At 33.7% G+C, this 16,841-nt stretch overlaps 2 protein-coding genes across 2 annotated transcripts; both read right to left on the minus strand.

Annotated features, from left to right (window-relative positions):
* Positions 1-5,451: 5,451 nt before the first annotated feature.
* On the minus strand, positions 5,452-5,910 carry LOC120137790 (patatin-like protein 1). Its single transcript, XM_039153451.1, has 2 exons — positions 5,806-5,910; positions 5,452-5,712 (listed from the first exon to the last, which is right to left on the minus strand). Exons 1-2 carry the CDS (start codon positions 5,908-5,910, stop codon positions 5,452-5,454), a joined length of 366 nt encoding a protein of 121 aa, XP_039009382.1.
* A 2,182-nt stretch (positions 5,911-8,092) lies between these two features.
* LOC120137694 (ribitol 2-dehydrogenase-like) lies at positions 8,093-9,943 on the minus strand. Its single transcript, XM_039153392.1, has 5 exons — positions 9,758-9,943; positions 9,424-9,686; positions 9,249-9,342; positions 9,047-9,159; positions 8,093-8,240 (listed from the first exon to the last, which is right to left on the minus strand). The coding sequence occupies exons 1-5, from the start codon at positions 9,891-9,893 to the stop codon at positions 8,100-8,102; spliced, it is 747 nt and encodes a 248-aa protein (XP_039009323.1). The 5' UTR covers positions 9,894-9,943; the 3' UTR covers positions 8,093-8,099.
* Between the last annotated feature and the right edge of the window lie 6,898 nt (positions 9,944-16,841).

Below are 16,841 nucleotides of genomic sequence, written 5' to 3' on the forward strand. Positions count from 1 at the left end.
TCTGAGTCTATTTCAGATTATTTCTCAAGAGTAGTAGTTGTTTCTAATCAATTAAAAAGAAATGGTGAAAAGTTAGAAGATGTGAGGATAATAGAGAAGATACTCCGTTCGTTGGATCCCAAATTTGAGCACATCGTCGTGACGATTGAAGAAACTAAAGACTTGGAAGAAATGAGGATCGAGCAACTCCAAGGATCATTGCAAGCATACGAAGAGAAGCATAAGAAGAAGCATGAGTTTACTGAGCAACTCCTCAAGCTGCAACTCAAGGATATGCATGAAAGCCAATGCAATGATAGAAACCAACGTGGCCAAGGCAAAGGTAGAGGTCATGGACGAGGTGAAAGTCGGCTGGAATTACAACAATAACAATTCCAACAATAACTATGAGAAAGGAGAAAGCTCAACACGAGGCCGTGGAAGAATCAATCCAAACTCAAAGTATGACAAATCTCAAATTCGATGTTATAATTGTCAAAAGTTTGGGCATTATGCTTCAGAATGTAGAGCTCCCAACAAAAAAATTGAGGAGAAGGCCAATTATGTGGAGGAAAAGACAGATGGCAAAGAAACTCTTCTTCTAGCACGAAAGAAAACTGATAATGACCAAGCAAATTCCTGGTATCTTGACAGTGGTGCAAGCAATCACATGTGTGGAAGGAAAGACATGTTTGTGGAGCTAGACGAGTCAGTAAGCGGAAATGTTTCGTTTGGAGATGATTCCCAATAGCAGTGAAAGGGAGAAGTAACATTCTTATCCGTCTGAAAGATGGGAGACATCAATTTATTTCAAATGTCTACTATGTGCCCAATATGAAAAGTAACATCTTAAGTTTAGGGCAACTGGTAGAGAAAGATTATGATATTCATATGAATAATTATAATCTTTCTATAAAAGATGATAAGAATAGCTTCATTGCTAAAGTGTCGATGTCAAAGAATAGAATGTTCTTGATCAACATACAAAATGATGTTGCAAAGTGCCTGAAAGCTTGCTACAAAGATGCATCATGGCTTTGGCATCTTCGATTTAGGCATCTCAATTTTGGAGGTCTAGAGCTGTTATCTAAGAAGGAAATGGTGAAAGGAATACCTCGCATCAACCATCCTGACCATCTCTGTGAAGGGTGTCTAGTCGGGAAACAATTCAGGAAAAGCTTTCCAAAGGAGTCAGAGCCAAGAGCCAAGAAGCCACTTGAGCTCATCCATACCGATGTGTGTGGACCGATAAAGCCAAGCTCTCTCGGTAACAGTAACTATTTCTTCTCTTCATTGATGATTTTCAAGAAAAACCTGGGTATATTTCTTGAAACAGAAGTCAGAAGTTTTTGAAGTCTTCAAGAAGTTCAAGCAGCAGTGGAGAGAGAAAGCGATAGAAAGATCAAAGCCAAGAGATCTGATCGAGGTGGAGAATTTACTTCCAGGGAGTTTCAAGAGTTCTGTGAAGCAAATGGAATTCGTCAACTAATGACAGTTCATAGATCCCCCAGCAAAATGGTGTGGCAGAAAGAAAGAACAGAACAATCCTCGACATGGCACGAAGCATGCTCAAAAGCAAGAAACTACCTAAGGAATTTTGGGCGGAGGCAGCAGCGTGTGCAGTCTACTTGAAAAACTGATCTCCAACAAGAAGTGTATGGGGAAAGACACCGCAAGAAGCATGGAGTGGAAGAAAGCCTGACATTTCCCATTTGAGAACATTTGGAAGTATAGCCCATGTTCACGTACCAGACGAGAGAAGAACGAAGCTTGATGATAAAAACGAGAGTTTTATCTTCATCGGCTATGATGCTAATTCGAAGGGCTACAAGTTGTACAATCCAAACAATAAGAAGTTTGTGATTAGTCGAGATGTGGTCTTCAACGAAGAAGGAGAATGGGATTTTAACTCTCATACAGATGACTTCAATTTCTTTCCTCAGTTTGAAGAATATGAGCAGACAATGAGGGAACAACTAGATGAATCTCAACAAGAGCTTGCAACTCCACCCACTTCACCAACATCAACCACTCAAGGAGACTCATCACCTTCATCATCGTCAAGTGAGAGTCAAAGTGAAAGAGTTGTGCAACGCACAAGAAGCCTTAGAGATCTCTATGAGGTAACTGAACGACAAAATAATCTTACATTATTTTGTCTGTTTGCCGATTGTGAACCAGTGAGCTTTCAAGAAGCGGTACAAGAAAAGAAATGGAGAGATGCGATGGATGAAGAAATCAAGGCCATCGAGAAGAATGACACATGTGAACTTACCTCACTTCCCAAGGGACATAAGGCGATAGGTGTCAAATGGGTGTACAAAAGAAAGCAAAACGCCAAAGGAGAGATTGAAAGGCACAAGGCGAGGCTAGTTGCTAAAGGCTATAGTCAAAAGGCTGGAATTGACTATGATGAGGTATTTGCTCCTGTTGCTCGATTAGAGACTATCAGACTAATCATTTCTTTGGCAGCTCAAAACAAGTGGAAGATACAACAGATGGATGTAAAGTCCGCCTTCCTAAATGGAGTTCTTGAAGAGGAAGTTTACATTCAGCAATCATCATGCTATGAAGTCAAAGGGCATGAAGACAAGGTGTTGAAGTTGAATAAGGCTCTTTACGGGCTAAAACAAGCACCAAGGGCATGGAATAGCCGAATCGACAAGTACTTCCAAGAGAATGGCTTCAACAAATGTCCCTACGAGCATGCTCTATATATCAAGATCAAAGATGAAGATATTTTGATCGTGTGTCTCTATGTGGACGATTTGATCTTCACCGGAAACAACCCAAGCATGTTTAATGAATTCAAGGATGTGATGATGAAAGAATTCGAGATGACAAACATGGGGCTCATGGCATACTACCTTGGCATTAAAGTTAAGCAACAAAATGATGGAATTTTCATTTCACAGGAAACCTATGCAAAGGAGATACTGAAGAAGTTCAAGATGGAGAACTGTAAGCCAATAAGCACACCAGCAGAATACGGGATCAAAATGACCAAACATGAAGAAAGCGAGAGTGTAGATCCAACATTCTTCAAAAGTTTGGTAGGAAGTCTACGCTATCTAACTTGCACGAGACCCGATATTCTTCACGCAGTTGGATTGGTTAGTCACTATATGAAATCTCCAACAACCACCCATTTTAAAGCCACAAAGAGAATTCTTCGCTATTTGAAACGTACAATTGACTTTGGCTTGTTCTATTCAGTTTCTAACGATTACAAGCTTGTTGGATATAGCGACAGTGATTGGGGTGGAGACATAGATAATCGAAGAAGCACTACTGGATTCGTATTTTTCATGGGAGATATTACGTTCACATGGATGTCAAAGAAACAACCGATTGTCACATTGTCCACTTGTGAAGCGGAATATGTTGCTGCTACCTCATGTGTTTGTCATGCAATTTGTCTTAGAAATCTATTGAATGAGATATGTTTGATACAAGAAGATCCTACCAAGGTTTGTATCGATAACAAATCAGTCATTGCCTTATCAAAGAATCCAGTATTCCATGATCGAAGCAAGCACATCGACATTCGCTACCACTATATAAGAGAGTGTGTTGCAAGAAATGATGTGGAAGTTGAATACGTGAAGTCACAAGATCAAGTTGCCGATATTTTTACCAAGCCACTGAAAAGTGAAGACTTCATAAGATTAAGGAACTTACTAGGGGTCACAAGATCAAGTTTAAAGGGGGGTGTTGGATCATAAACTTGATCCATTATGGGAGCCTAAATCCAAACCCAAACTAAATTGATGTCATTGCTTACATCATTTAAGTAAAGATGTCATTGCTTACATCATTTAAGTAAAGATGTCATTGCTTACATCATTTAAATAATGATGTCATTACTTACATCAATTTAGTTAGGTGATAGTTAGGTATTTGTTGAATTTGTAATGGTTTAAATTAGTTTATTTGTGTGGTGTAGGATTATTCTTGAGTAGTATAAATACCCCTCCCCATTTTAGTTTTAAGCATCAAGAAAAATTAAGAGCTTCTAAGTGAGTGAAGAAGCAAAGTCCTATAAGAGTAAGTTGTAGTTCTTGTTTTTGAGTGAGAGTGCTCTTGTAATATTTGTTTGAGTTTCAATAAAAGTTGTTTGTGTGAGTGTTTTATTTCCAACAAATAATTGCCATATTTCGGTTCAAATTAAAGGTTCAAGTATGTCAAGGGAATCTGTATTTTTTTATAACTGAATTTTTAAAATTACTTCAGACAGTTGATTGAAGAGACCTAGAGAAAGAGGCACACTCATATCTGACAAACAATCAAGCCTTTACTTTTTCAATAATTTGTAGGACCAAGAACAACAGTACAGCTCCAACTTATTGAATCACACAATCAAGTGAAGATCTAAACTTATCTTCCATTTATTATACACACCAAACGGAAAGGCATTTGTTGGAGCAAAGCATGACATTAAAATCAACCCATTTAAGAAGAAAGCTTCGCCAAGACGGCACGGGCTTCTTCATTGGTGGATTCCCCTTCAACTTCTTCAATAATTCAGGTTTTCCAATTGATTTTTGAGAACCGTTTCTTCAACAACTTATTTCCAATGTCTATAAAGTTTTTCATATTCTCCTGTCTTAATGTCCGATTATGCCGTATCACCCGACAGCGTTTTCATTGTTATGGAGATAGTTTTCGATGGACTGAACCGATTGGAGTTGAGCAGCGATAGTAAAGTCGACCATGTCGAAGGTTCCACTGGCAATAGATTCAAGCAATGGACTACTATTGAAATTGTGAAAGAGCCAATGGGGAATGCCCCATTTGGACACCATGTCTGCATTATATTTCTCTTCGTACTTGGCTGCACCAGTGCCAAGCGACAGCACTAGCAGCCTACTGGAATCCATCATTTCACTCTTTTGCTTGAACGTCTCCATGGAAATTCTGTTCATAGCTATCAATGTCTGCAAATCAAGATTCGAGATATTAGAAAAATTCTTCATACATACATACATACATACATACAAGACAGATGAAAGAAATTATGTGCATACAGGATTAGCAGCAGCAGCAACTCCGCCATTAACAAGATCGAAAATTAGGGTATTGCCGTCGGCATCCTTAGTTTCGAAGTAGTATGCCGGAAAATATATGGGAGCAGCAGAGGTGCCGTTGCAGACATCGGCTAACCCAGCATTGTTTGAAACATCCGACTTGGCCCGTACGAAAAGAATACGTTACAAATTAATATATATGCATTTCAATTCTCCTTTCAAAAGGAATGCGAAAACTGGATAACCGAATCTCTACACTGTTGGTTGTGAAGACCACTGCATGCACATGTACTTGACGTCGAAAGTTGGGATGACCAGATTCGTCAGTGTCTTTGAGACTCCGGTCTTGTAATATCTTCTTTCTCAATTCTCTTAGGTAAACTCGTCGTAAATTGGTCTAATGGGTAAATGAGATTTTGCCACTGACTCCGAGAATTCAAGACGACTAAAGAATAAAAAAAATAAGACCTTTAAAATTTATTCTGCTCAGAGAAAGTAACAAATAGAAGCCATTAGAAATGACCTGTCCTTGAGGAATATCTTGGGGCCATGCTCCAGATAGGAACTCTTTTATATCTTTTGCTACAATAAAGGGTCGGCCTTGATCGTTTGGAGCAGCAAGCATGGTGGCTATCAGACCACCGGTGCTTGCCCCGGCAATGACGTCGAAATAATCTGCTAGTCTTGCATCCGGTCCATCCAATTCCAACCAAAACATAAACCATTTGTAAGCTAATGTTTTCCGGGTTCTCTATAATATTCTATAGTATTAAATCACCGTCACGTTTTTCAAGATTACCTGAAGCATGGTTTTGAGGGAATCAAGAATGGTGCCGGGGATAAGGCCTCGAATGCCACCTCCGTCGATACTCAGCACCGTTAACATCTTCCTCTGCGCAGCCATTTTTGGTTTTGGTTCTGAATTTGTAATCAGTGTTTTAAGTTGATTATGAGAAGAATTCGAGTATCAAACACTCTATTTATAAAGTGAAAAAGGCTCGCATGCAAACCATGCCTAAAGTGTTTCGTTCATTCTTGAACAATGCCGACAGTGATAACTTTAATTTTTTATTCAGACGGTTTACATATTTATTTTATTTTGGAGTTTTGTTTTAGAAAAAGAATCATATGCAACCATGCTTAAAATGTTTAATCCATTCTTATTTTTTAATAATTTAAAATTTGAGCCCAATTGTGGTTTTTTATTTTTTTATGTTCGTGCGTGCATGGCCATCTTCTCCTAGTTCTTTTTTCTTCCGGCTTAAACCTAAAAGATTCCTAAATAATGCTTTTTTTAATACTTAAAATATTTGATCAATTCGATTAAATAGTTAATTTACTTGATTTTATGAATTTTATTTGATTTTTTTGGTCGAGTAAAATTTATAAAATTAATTCAAGTTAAAATGAATAAAATTATTCGAATTTATGTTTAAATTTGAAATCAATTATTTATGATTTAATGTATTGATTGTCTTCTATTTAAACAACTATATACATATGTATTCTCATTTTCTATGGTTAATCTTATCTTTTAATTTTTCTCACCCATTGACCCTAAAAAAATTGTAAAATTAAAAGAGTTATACATTGTGTAGTAGAATTCAAGGATGAATCTAGACGAGGCGGTCGCCTACTTTAAAGATTTAAAATTACCATATATTTTAAATTTTTTTCATGTTTTTTTTATTAAAAATATATTTTTACTCCCTAAAATTTTATAAATTCAAGTTTGTCTCTTAACATAAAATCTTAAGTTCATCTCTCGTTAATATCACACGTCGCCTGAGAGATTCGAACCCTCGCAGAAAAATCCCATGTACTTAGCAGGCACACGCCTTGACATAAGGTATAGTAAGGTCGATAGTTACACGTATATTGGTTTTTAGCGGATATGAGTAGGGATGGCAACTCAACCCGAATTCGACGGGTTCCGACCCGACCCGACCCGATCGGGTCAGATTTTTTTAAAAAAAATTCGGGTTCGGGTCGGGTCGGGTCGGGTTTAGGGTGAAAAAAATCCGACCCGAAAAATATATATAATTTTATCCTATATATTTAGGGATAATTACAATAATGTCCCTCCATATATAATTTTTTTCAATTAAGTCACTGTTTTCATTGAATAAATTTTTTTTTATTATTATTTCGGGTCGGGTCAGGTCGGGTCGGGTTTCTAAGTCATATATTCGGGTCGGGTGAAACCTTAATTTCGTCGGGTCGGGTCGGATTACGGGTGAAAAACTCTTTCTTCTCGGGTCGGGTCGGGTGGCCCAAAAACCCGACCCGACCCATTGCCATCCCTGGATATGAGTTTAAGCAAGTAAGTGATAGAATTTGAAAATGTTTATAGAAGTCATTTTGGCTTAAAATTTTGTTTGAAACTAAAAGATATTCTTAAATAATTCATTTTCAGCCAAAAACTTACGTTTGAAATATGATTATCGACTCAAACCAATAAATTAAAAAAATAGCCCCTCTAATAAAAACAAGTCCAACTATCATGCTGATCAATTTCAAACTTTATTTGTGATTAGTTTGATTTTAAATTAAAATTTTAATGTTTCGGTTGAAATCGTTTTTTAGATTCGAAAATATTTTAAATATAAGAAAATGGCTCGAATATAAAATTAAAAGCTTGAATAACTGATGCATAAAAGATGATCTCTTCGAAAACTTGATGAATTAAGGAAGCATACACGCCCTAAAAATGAAGGCTTTAAGTGTATTGGATGAAGCCTTCACCAAAAATGATTTTGTGCAAATTAGTGTAGAGTGTTGACGCATTTAATAACTAGTTCATCCCATCTTTTGCTCAACATGTTTCCTCATTTTTATGTTTTTTTGTTGTTGTTGAAGATGCTGTATTTTTATCTTTTTTTGTCTATTTTTCATGTTATTGTTGTTATTTGTTTTTATGATGATTAATAAGATAATTTTGGACACTCCGAGGATTCTTTAATCTTTTTCACATGCAATCAACTCGAGTTTGATTTTGATCTAGGTGGCATACACTCAAATTGCAGACATCATTTATTAAGGATAACAAGACGTATAACATGTAAGAAATAGACGACACGGAATTATGTGTGGCTATAATAGAATGTGGTTAGAGGGACGAAGGTCAATCTCCTCAGTCCAACCGCTCCGGTCCTGAACATGCAAGTGCCAGTAGGTCCGAGCTATTGCGTCCGGGTCCATCATTGGCTCGGTTTCACTTTCATCCCCTCCCTCGGATGCCGATGCCCCCCTGCATTTCCATTTTAACACTTCATTCATCTCATTTTATCTAAACTGCAAACTACTTTCATTTCCACATTTTCAAATATATCTCATAATCTAAATATCTTATTGCACAAACCAAGTGACTTTTGTGGTAAATGAATTATTGTTATTCATTGAGGATCCATGTTCGAGCACCATAAATAGTAGGGGTTTGAGCCTTCAATGTCAAAAGATTGTAAAAATTAGCTGACCCTTATTCCCATATGTAATTATTCCCATATGTAATGGGGTATTCCCATATGTAATGGGGAAAGGGGGAGGTAGGATAGTAGGCTGCCCCAACACCAGGTTGAGAGCAGCTTCCGTAGGAGACCTCCGAATTATGAAATGCCTTTCGTGGGATTCTTTAAACAGTTACTATATTGTACATACTCCAAACTAATAAAAAAATGTGAATTTGTTTAATCTTTTTATTTCTTTGTTTAATGTTTATAAACGGATATTTATGTTAAATCCAAGGGTAAATCATCTCCAAATTCACTAAACTATTTTTACTTGATTCTGTTTTGACCATTAAATTAATTTTTTTTATCAATAAGATCACAAAAATTTCAATTTGATTTCAATCAAGTCACTCACGAATTTGTATAATAATATATTTATATATAAATATACTTTTACATATTAAAAACATTTTATTTTTTATTAATATTGGACTTGATTCGGTAGTTAGACGTGTCGATGCTCCTTGTGACATCCTAAATACAAATACTTTAAAGTGTAATGGAAATAAAAGGTCCCATTAACATTGGTTACCTGGATATACCAATGACCCCATCAATGATAATATGAGCAACATGAACACCAAGAGGCTGGAACTCTCTCGACAGGCATTGGGATAAAGCTCTGAGGGCGAACTTTCCACAACCTGTTTGATTTTACGATAAAATCTCTCTCATTTTCTTTGAAGTTTTAGTAAGTCTGTAATATGTTTTAATGGCTGAAATTTTTATTTACATAGTTCAGAGAAACCAGCGATGCCATGGAGCGAAGCCGATTGACCAGTGAAAAGAATCGTTCCCCTTCGCCTTCCCACCATCCCAGGAAGCACCTTCCATTTGATTCGATTCCATTAGATAAAAAAATTATAAGGTGAAAGGATACTTATCTTTGGATGGAGAGAAAATGGTACCTGTTGAGCGCAAAGGAAAGCACCGAGGGAGGAAACGGCGAGCGATTTCTCGAATGAATCGATTTTAACGTCGGTGAAGCTGGTGGGGTTCCGAGAAACCGGCTGGTGATACGCATTGTACACCAGAACTTCAACAAATCCTAACGAAAGAACGCCCTCGAATGCTTCGATAACGCTTGTGGAATCGGAGCAGTCTATTCTGATTGCAAACACCTGCGCTTTCTCTTCCCTCGCTATCTCATCAGCAAATCTCGACAACCTTCCTGCAAAAACATACACACATACGTATTGTCCAGTATTGGGAAATAAAGCGAAATAGAGAGAGAAAGGGTACCTAAGTCTCGGGCGAGGATGGCCACAGTGTATCCTTCATGAGCGAACTTACGGGCAATGGATCGTCCAAGCTTAGGACCGACGCCTACAATGGCGGCGACGCCTCTGGCGGTGGTGGAGCTTGCCATCCTGCGCATCTTTAGTAAACTTTAACTTTCTTTTTTTCCCAGAAGAGAAGTTAGTTGAAAGGAGAGTTAATGACATAGCAAATCATGGGGAGTCGTTTAAAAGCAGCAGTGCCACTTTCAGTTGTCTATCTCGATGCCTCCCTATTGAGAGGCAATTTGCCTTGTTTAGAGCCTAGACTCCCCCGTTATATAGCCCCACATCATCTTCCATTTTCTTGACCGCCCAATCATCAAATACATGTAGCGTTAATTTCGTCGTATATCCCAAAACTTTTGAATCTTCCAATTTCATCCTCAAATTCATCCAAATATGAAATCAGTTTCAATCATAGTTTAACCTAAGTTTTATATTTTTCAAATATATAATAATATAACTTGACCTAATGATTTTATTAACAAGGGATGTGATTTATAATACATATAATCTGGGATGAAATTGAAATATTCAAAAAGTTTGAGGATCAAATTAGAATGAATATCATAGTTGGAGATGAATCTAAAATGTTGAAAAGTTGGAGGAGTAATTTAAAATAAAAGTCATAATTTAGGGATGAATTAGAATATTTAAAAGTTTAATGAACAATTTATAATGAGAATCGTAATTTAAGGACATATAATGCAATTGATTCTATATAGGTATCCATCATTCTTCAAAAAAAAAAATTAAATTATCATATATTTTATAAATTCGATTCTTTAAAAATTTGAACTTAACTTAGAATTATGCATTCTTCTATATATATATATATATATATATATATATATATGAAATGATGGTGGTTAATTGGCGAATCTTTGCTTGATAGATAACGCGTCATTTTTCCTAGCTTTTTCAACGAGTACCTTTTGGTCTATTAACATCAATGGTCTAGAAAGGGCATTTTGGCCGGCGACGTTAAAACTTTGCCTAATAGAAACAAACCAGCAGGTCTTAGTGGGAAATAAATAATGAATGTTGATTGAAAACAACATGAATGCATTAATTTTCGAATATACAACAACAACAAAACCCAATTCTCATATGGTATGATTTACCATATTATGACGAATTGTTTGTATGTATGATTTGTTGGACACATGCATTATCACTGCCATGAAGATGTCAATTACTTAGTAATAAATTCATGTATTTATGTATTTTTATTTAATTTTCAAATTTTAATTATTATTAATTAGTAATAAATTGATTATTGAAATGTTAAATTTCTTATTTTGATAATTTATTATTAGATCGAAGTTCTCAGATCTATTTATCGGTTTCTCCCATTAAGCTTATCTAAAAACTTAAGGGTAAACTATGTATTTAGTATCTAAACTTTTTATTTTTTATTTTTTAAAACCATACTTTATATTTAGTTTTCATTTCATTTTAATACCCACCGTTAAAAAACTTAACGCATTTAGTACCTAAATTATTAGTTTTGGTATGTTTTAATACTTAGACTTTTAATCTTTTCAAAATTTAACGTTAAATCTCGAACAAGGTATTAAAATAATATAAAAAATTAAAATTTTTAACGACGAGTATTAAATTAAAATAAAAACTAAACTTTATGTAAAAAAAATTAAATAAAAGTATTAGTTAAATCTCCTAACCATTGGTTTATGTTGCATTGAATGGGCGGTGATGAATCCGGGGAAAGCATTAGTGAATTGCCGATAGCAGCCCACCACCGCAGCTCAGAAAACCATTCATTTTTTTCTTTAGAATGGTCCCCCTAAGGCAGTACCGGACCAAGAGAGCGGACGAGTACGATGCTTGAAAATTTAAAATTATTATAAATTTTTTATTCTTTTTTCTATTATCTATTTAAAATATGTATTTCCCTTATGAAAGTTTATAAATTTAAGTTTGCCACTTAAGTTTAAATTCACTCCTAGCGTTCGTCCCTATTTCAAGTAGGAGTCAGCAAAACTCTATTCGACTCGAAAAACCGAATTTTTCGACTAGATTTGACTCGAAAAAAACTCGACTCGAATTGACTTCGAGTTGCAATTTCATAAACCCGACTCGACTCGAAAAAATATCAAGTTCAAATCTAATTGTGAAATGTAACTCGAATAACTCGAACTTTTTAGTTATTAGTGAATTTATTTTCAACTTTGAGTCGAGTCCTTGGACTTTGTATGATATATGTATATCACATATGAAAAAAAAATATGAAGAGATATATTTGTATTGAATATATAGTTATAGAAAGTCACTTAAATTGGAATCAAATCATATTTTAATATCATAAATATTTACAATTAAATTTAAATAGAAACTCAAAAAATCGACTAAACTAAATTTTTAAAGTCAATTCTGAGTTGTAAAATAGGATTCGTCAACTCAAATAACTCGAAATTTTTTAAATTGACTCGACTCGACTCAATCGAACGCTCATCTCTAATTCCAAGGGATCCAAGAAGACCCATATATTACAGAAAGAATTAACTTATTTCTAGGAAGAATATACAAAACTAAATGTTTTTTTTTCAAATATAAGACTATAAAATCATATGGAAAGATGAGTTACTTGCCCTGTATACAGTTCAAGTAATCAAAGTGATATATTAAATTTAAAACAATTAGAATTTTAATATAAAAAAGGATTCAAATCTTAAAGTTGAATGGTATATGATTTAATTTTTTTTTTAAAATACAAAATTTGAAATTATGGATCATATTGGGCTTATTTGGTGAATAATTTGGGTACAAGTGTATTAGAGCGTTGTCTATTGGATTGATCCAATTTAACAAATGTCGGTGCACTATTTTTTTTTCTCTCACCGCCCTTTAAAAACCGACGATTCAATATTGTGTTAGGTTCATTGAGCAAAAGGACAAGACAATAAAGCATATGAGATGTACCCCCACGTCCCCACGAATTGGACCACACGGTCCACACCCTAATTTTAAAGTGCAAACAACGTGAGCTATCTCCCTTCATGCTTGGTTCAATTTACATGTCATATCTTATATTGATTAACAAAAAACATATTACATCATAATTTTAAGGTGATATAGTACATATCATAATCTTGAACGATATAATATGGCATGGCAATAATTAAGTACATGTGAAAAATGACACCTTAATAATGTATGTTAAATGTTAGTCAACTAATGATTTTCATATGATACGATTTATTTTATCTAAAAATTAAAATGTTAAAGATTAAAATGTTTTAATAAAAATATGAATTAAAATAATCGTTTAGAAAAATATTTGAAGATAGTTTTATCATTAAGCATTGTTGGTTGTATTTCTTTTCTTTAATTTTTACTTATAAGTTAAGATATTTGTCTAGATTAACAAGCTTTCTCTCAATGATTGTTATTTGTTAACATTTAAATTAAGATTCAAATCTTACATAATCATCCCCTATTCAAATTTATAGTCAGCATACATAAAAAAACAGATACTTTGTGTAATTTAATCATTTCAACATCAATTTTATAGTATAAAATATTAATTAAAAATGAATTTATGCATAAGTTAATCATTATAATATATTGTTTTTCTAACTTAAATTTTTTTATTTTTTAAATCAAAATCTATCATTATTTTCTTCTAGATCAGTCTCTATAATAAAATAATGTAGGAACAATTGAATGTAGAGATATTTGACTTATAGTTTATAGCTACACAACTTTTAAATAAGAACTCTTTATTTGATATTTGTGTTATATGTTAATATATATTTCTAAAAAATAAATTATTTATTAATAAAAAAAATATTTTTTAAAGTTAACTTTAGACTATTGTCTAAGTGACGTCAATTAAAGTTCGTCACATAAATTAAATTTTGAGTAGTGAGAAATTTTATTTTATAACCCTTTGTATCATATGTTTTTTAAAAAAATAAAAATTATTAGATATGAAGATGATCTTTTAAAGGAAAAAGAAGAAGATGAAATTGTACCATTAAACTATTATCAAATATGATAGTTAATTAGTAGTATAATATAGAAAGAGAATAAAATATACATTATTTTATTATTCATTAAAATGTTAAAAATAGATAATAATAAAAATAAATGATTCATTCATTTTTGATTCAATTATCGGATTAAAATTAGATTGATGTTTTACTCGAATCAGAGTTATAATAAATTAAATTCATATTACTTTCGGTTTAGGTAAAAATAAATTTGGATCAAATTATACTGCTGATAGGTTAATCAAGATGAGAATTGCTGTAAGTAGTCTTTGTAGAAATTGTGGAAATGTGCAGGAGACAAGGAACCGTATTTTCTTTGAATGTGTGCTTGCTAGGAAGGTTTGAGAGGTTATTTTTATATTATACAGGGTCCACCGAGAGGTTAGGAGTTGGGACGAGGAGCTTGAATCAAATTGAATATGATTCAATAACTCACCCAAGAAATATTCATTTTACCCAACGAAAAACTTGAAGAATACTGAAGAATTCTTCAAGAAATTCAAGATCCTTATTCTGAGTCAGGTGAATTGCAAAATGATACCCCGCCAGTCACCATGGTGACATCGATGGCAGAGAAGGCGGAGGAAGTGAATATAGGCCACGCACGACTTCAAGCATCGATCAGGAAGGAGAGAATGCTACTCAAAGGTCCTGGAGAGATACGGTTGCAGATTCTTCCTTCTTTACAGGGATGTTCAATAGTGCAACAAGAAGCGAAGTTGAAGAAGTTGAATCGGATGAAGAAACCGAGCCTGAAGTTGATGACAATCCTACAATCAAGATTGATAAAGAAGTTAAAGAAAGAATCCGAAAACCATGGAGGAAAGCTTTCATAATAAAATTAATGGGAAGAACAGTTGCCTACAAGAAGTTAATTAGTCGGATCACTGCATTATAGAAACTGGAAAATGACTTTGACCGTATTGATTTGGGAAACAGATTTTATGGCGTAAAATTTCAGAGTCGTAAATCGAAGCGGATGAACATGAGACTTGCGAAGACCTTGGGAGCGATAAACTTCCTGATTGAAGTGGATGCTCAATAGGCAATCGAAATGTTACAAGGAGGAGAATCGACCAACATGCAGCATGAAATCATCATCAGTGAATGTCGAAAGATGGTGAAAGAATGATGGATTAAAGAAGTTCGACATACCTGGAGGGAGGGAAATCGATGCGCCGATCGGATGGCCAACCTAGCTTCCAGAAGAGTTGAAGGGACGCACTGGATTTAAGAACCACCAAATGAACTTCACAGCCTTTTACAATCTGATATCCACGGAATAGAGTTCTTAAAATGGTAAACAAAACGCTGTCGTTTTGTCAAAAAATAAATAAATAACTCACCCAAAAATAATAATTTTGGGTCAAAATTAGGATGATAAAGGATTAGACTCCACTTATTTATTCAATTTATACCATTAACTGCAATTTATATTTTATTTATTTATTATGTGGCTTCGAGAAGAAGCAAGAAGAAACTTGAGTTTCAAAAGTGTGGTTGACTTGCTTTTTGAATAGGCAGATATAAAAGTGAGTGAACGAGGGCCTTGAAAAATGTCTTTCAGCACTGCTTTAAGGGCAAAATGGATTTTAAAAAGACACAAAAAGGAGAGATATATTTGTTTTTCATAACTGAGATGACCCAAATTTATTTTTCCAACATCACCAATCGAAATTCAAAATAAAGGACATGAATTATTGGATGTTCCATATATATATACACACACACCATTTAATTTCATATCATATTTTATAATAACTTAATACAATAAACATATTTATATATTACTCCCAATTGCTTATTTTTTTAATTAATCACTGGTATCTGATTTGTTAATCAACTAATTCAGATCGGTTACTGTAGAGATAAGGAAGACCGTCTCAATTCATTTTACTCTATTCGTAAACACCAATATTTAAACTCCTACTCTTACATAAGAAATTTAGACATTTAATGCCTTATGCCTCTAGACTAATTAGTTGAAATATAAAATAGGCAAGTATTTCAATCAAAGGACATTTACTCAGCAATACGTACTAGTTGAAATATATGTGGAAGAGTTTGGATGGACGTTGATGCATGGTTAAAAATCCCACGGCTGTTGAAGCTAGAAACGCAGAGTATTTCTTGGGGAGTGGTCCATATGCCTCTAGTTTATACATGACCCACGTGAGATATGCATGCATGTTTTCAAATCTCAAATGGCATCATTCATCAGAATGTGAAAAGATATATCATTATCCTTGTCCACGTGCCAGCATTCATTTCTTCGTTACCTACCCATTAGGCCTTTACGGCCCTTATTCATTTATTCATATTTTCGTATTCATTCATTTGGAAAAAAATGTACATTTCAATGAAACAATAATAGAGTAATTTTAGAAAAAAAAATAAGTGTTCTATTAGAGGATTTAAATTTGGATGTTTGTATCTATCAGATATGTGTATGTCTGTCGATAGACTAAAATAATTCTAAAATTATATTACCCTTTTAATTATATTATATTATTTTTTAAAAAATAAAATAATAATAATAATATTTAATTTGATTTATTTTTAAATATTTAATAAAAAATAAAAAAATATAATATTTAATAGTTTAAAGTGATTACAAAATAATATTTGTTAATAATTTTTCTTAATTATTTAATAACAGTTCATAGACAATTATTTAGACTCGGATCTTTTAACATTATTATTTTACTATTTATGTTGCTTAATAAGATATTTATAAGTATAGTTAAATAATAACTAAATCGAAATAAAAAAAGAGTTAGGCAAAATGAATAAAATATTATTCGGTAAATAAAATCATGTTCAATACTTTAACTTAATAAAAAAATATTATGCCGTCAAATGTTCGCGTTACAGATTCTGTTAAATGGACCACCATCAGTTCATCACCTACAGCCAACCTCTTTAAAACAGCAAAACAAATCCTCGCCGTTCAATTGTTTACCCCTCTCTCATCATCATCGTAAAACTAACAAAAGCAGAAAGCGAATGCTCACAACCCAAAAAAGCTGG

Source organism: Hibiscus syriacus, unplaced genomic scaffold (genome assembly GCF_006381635.1).
Source record: "Hibiscus syriacus cultivar Baekdansim isolate YM2019G1 unplaced genomic scaffold, ASM638163v2 tig00110676_pilon, whole genome shotgun sequence".
In the NCBI taxonomy this organism is placed as follows: Eukaryota; Viridiplantae; Streptophyta; class Magnoliopsida; order Malvales; family Malvaceae; genus Hibiscus; species Hibiscus syriacus.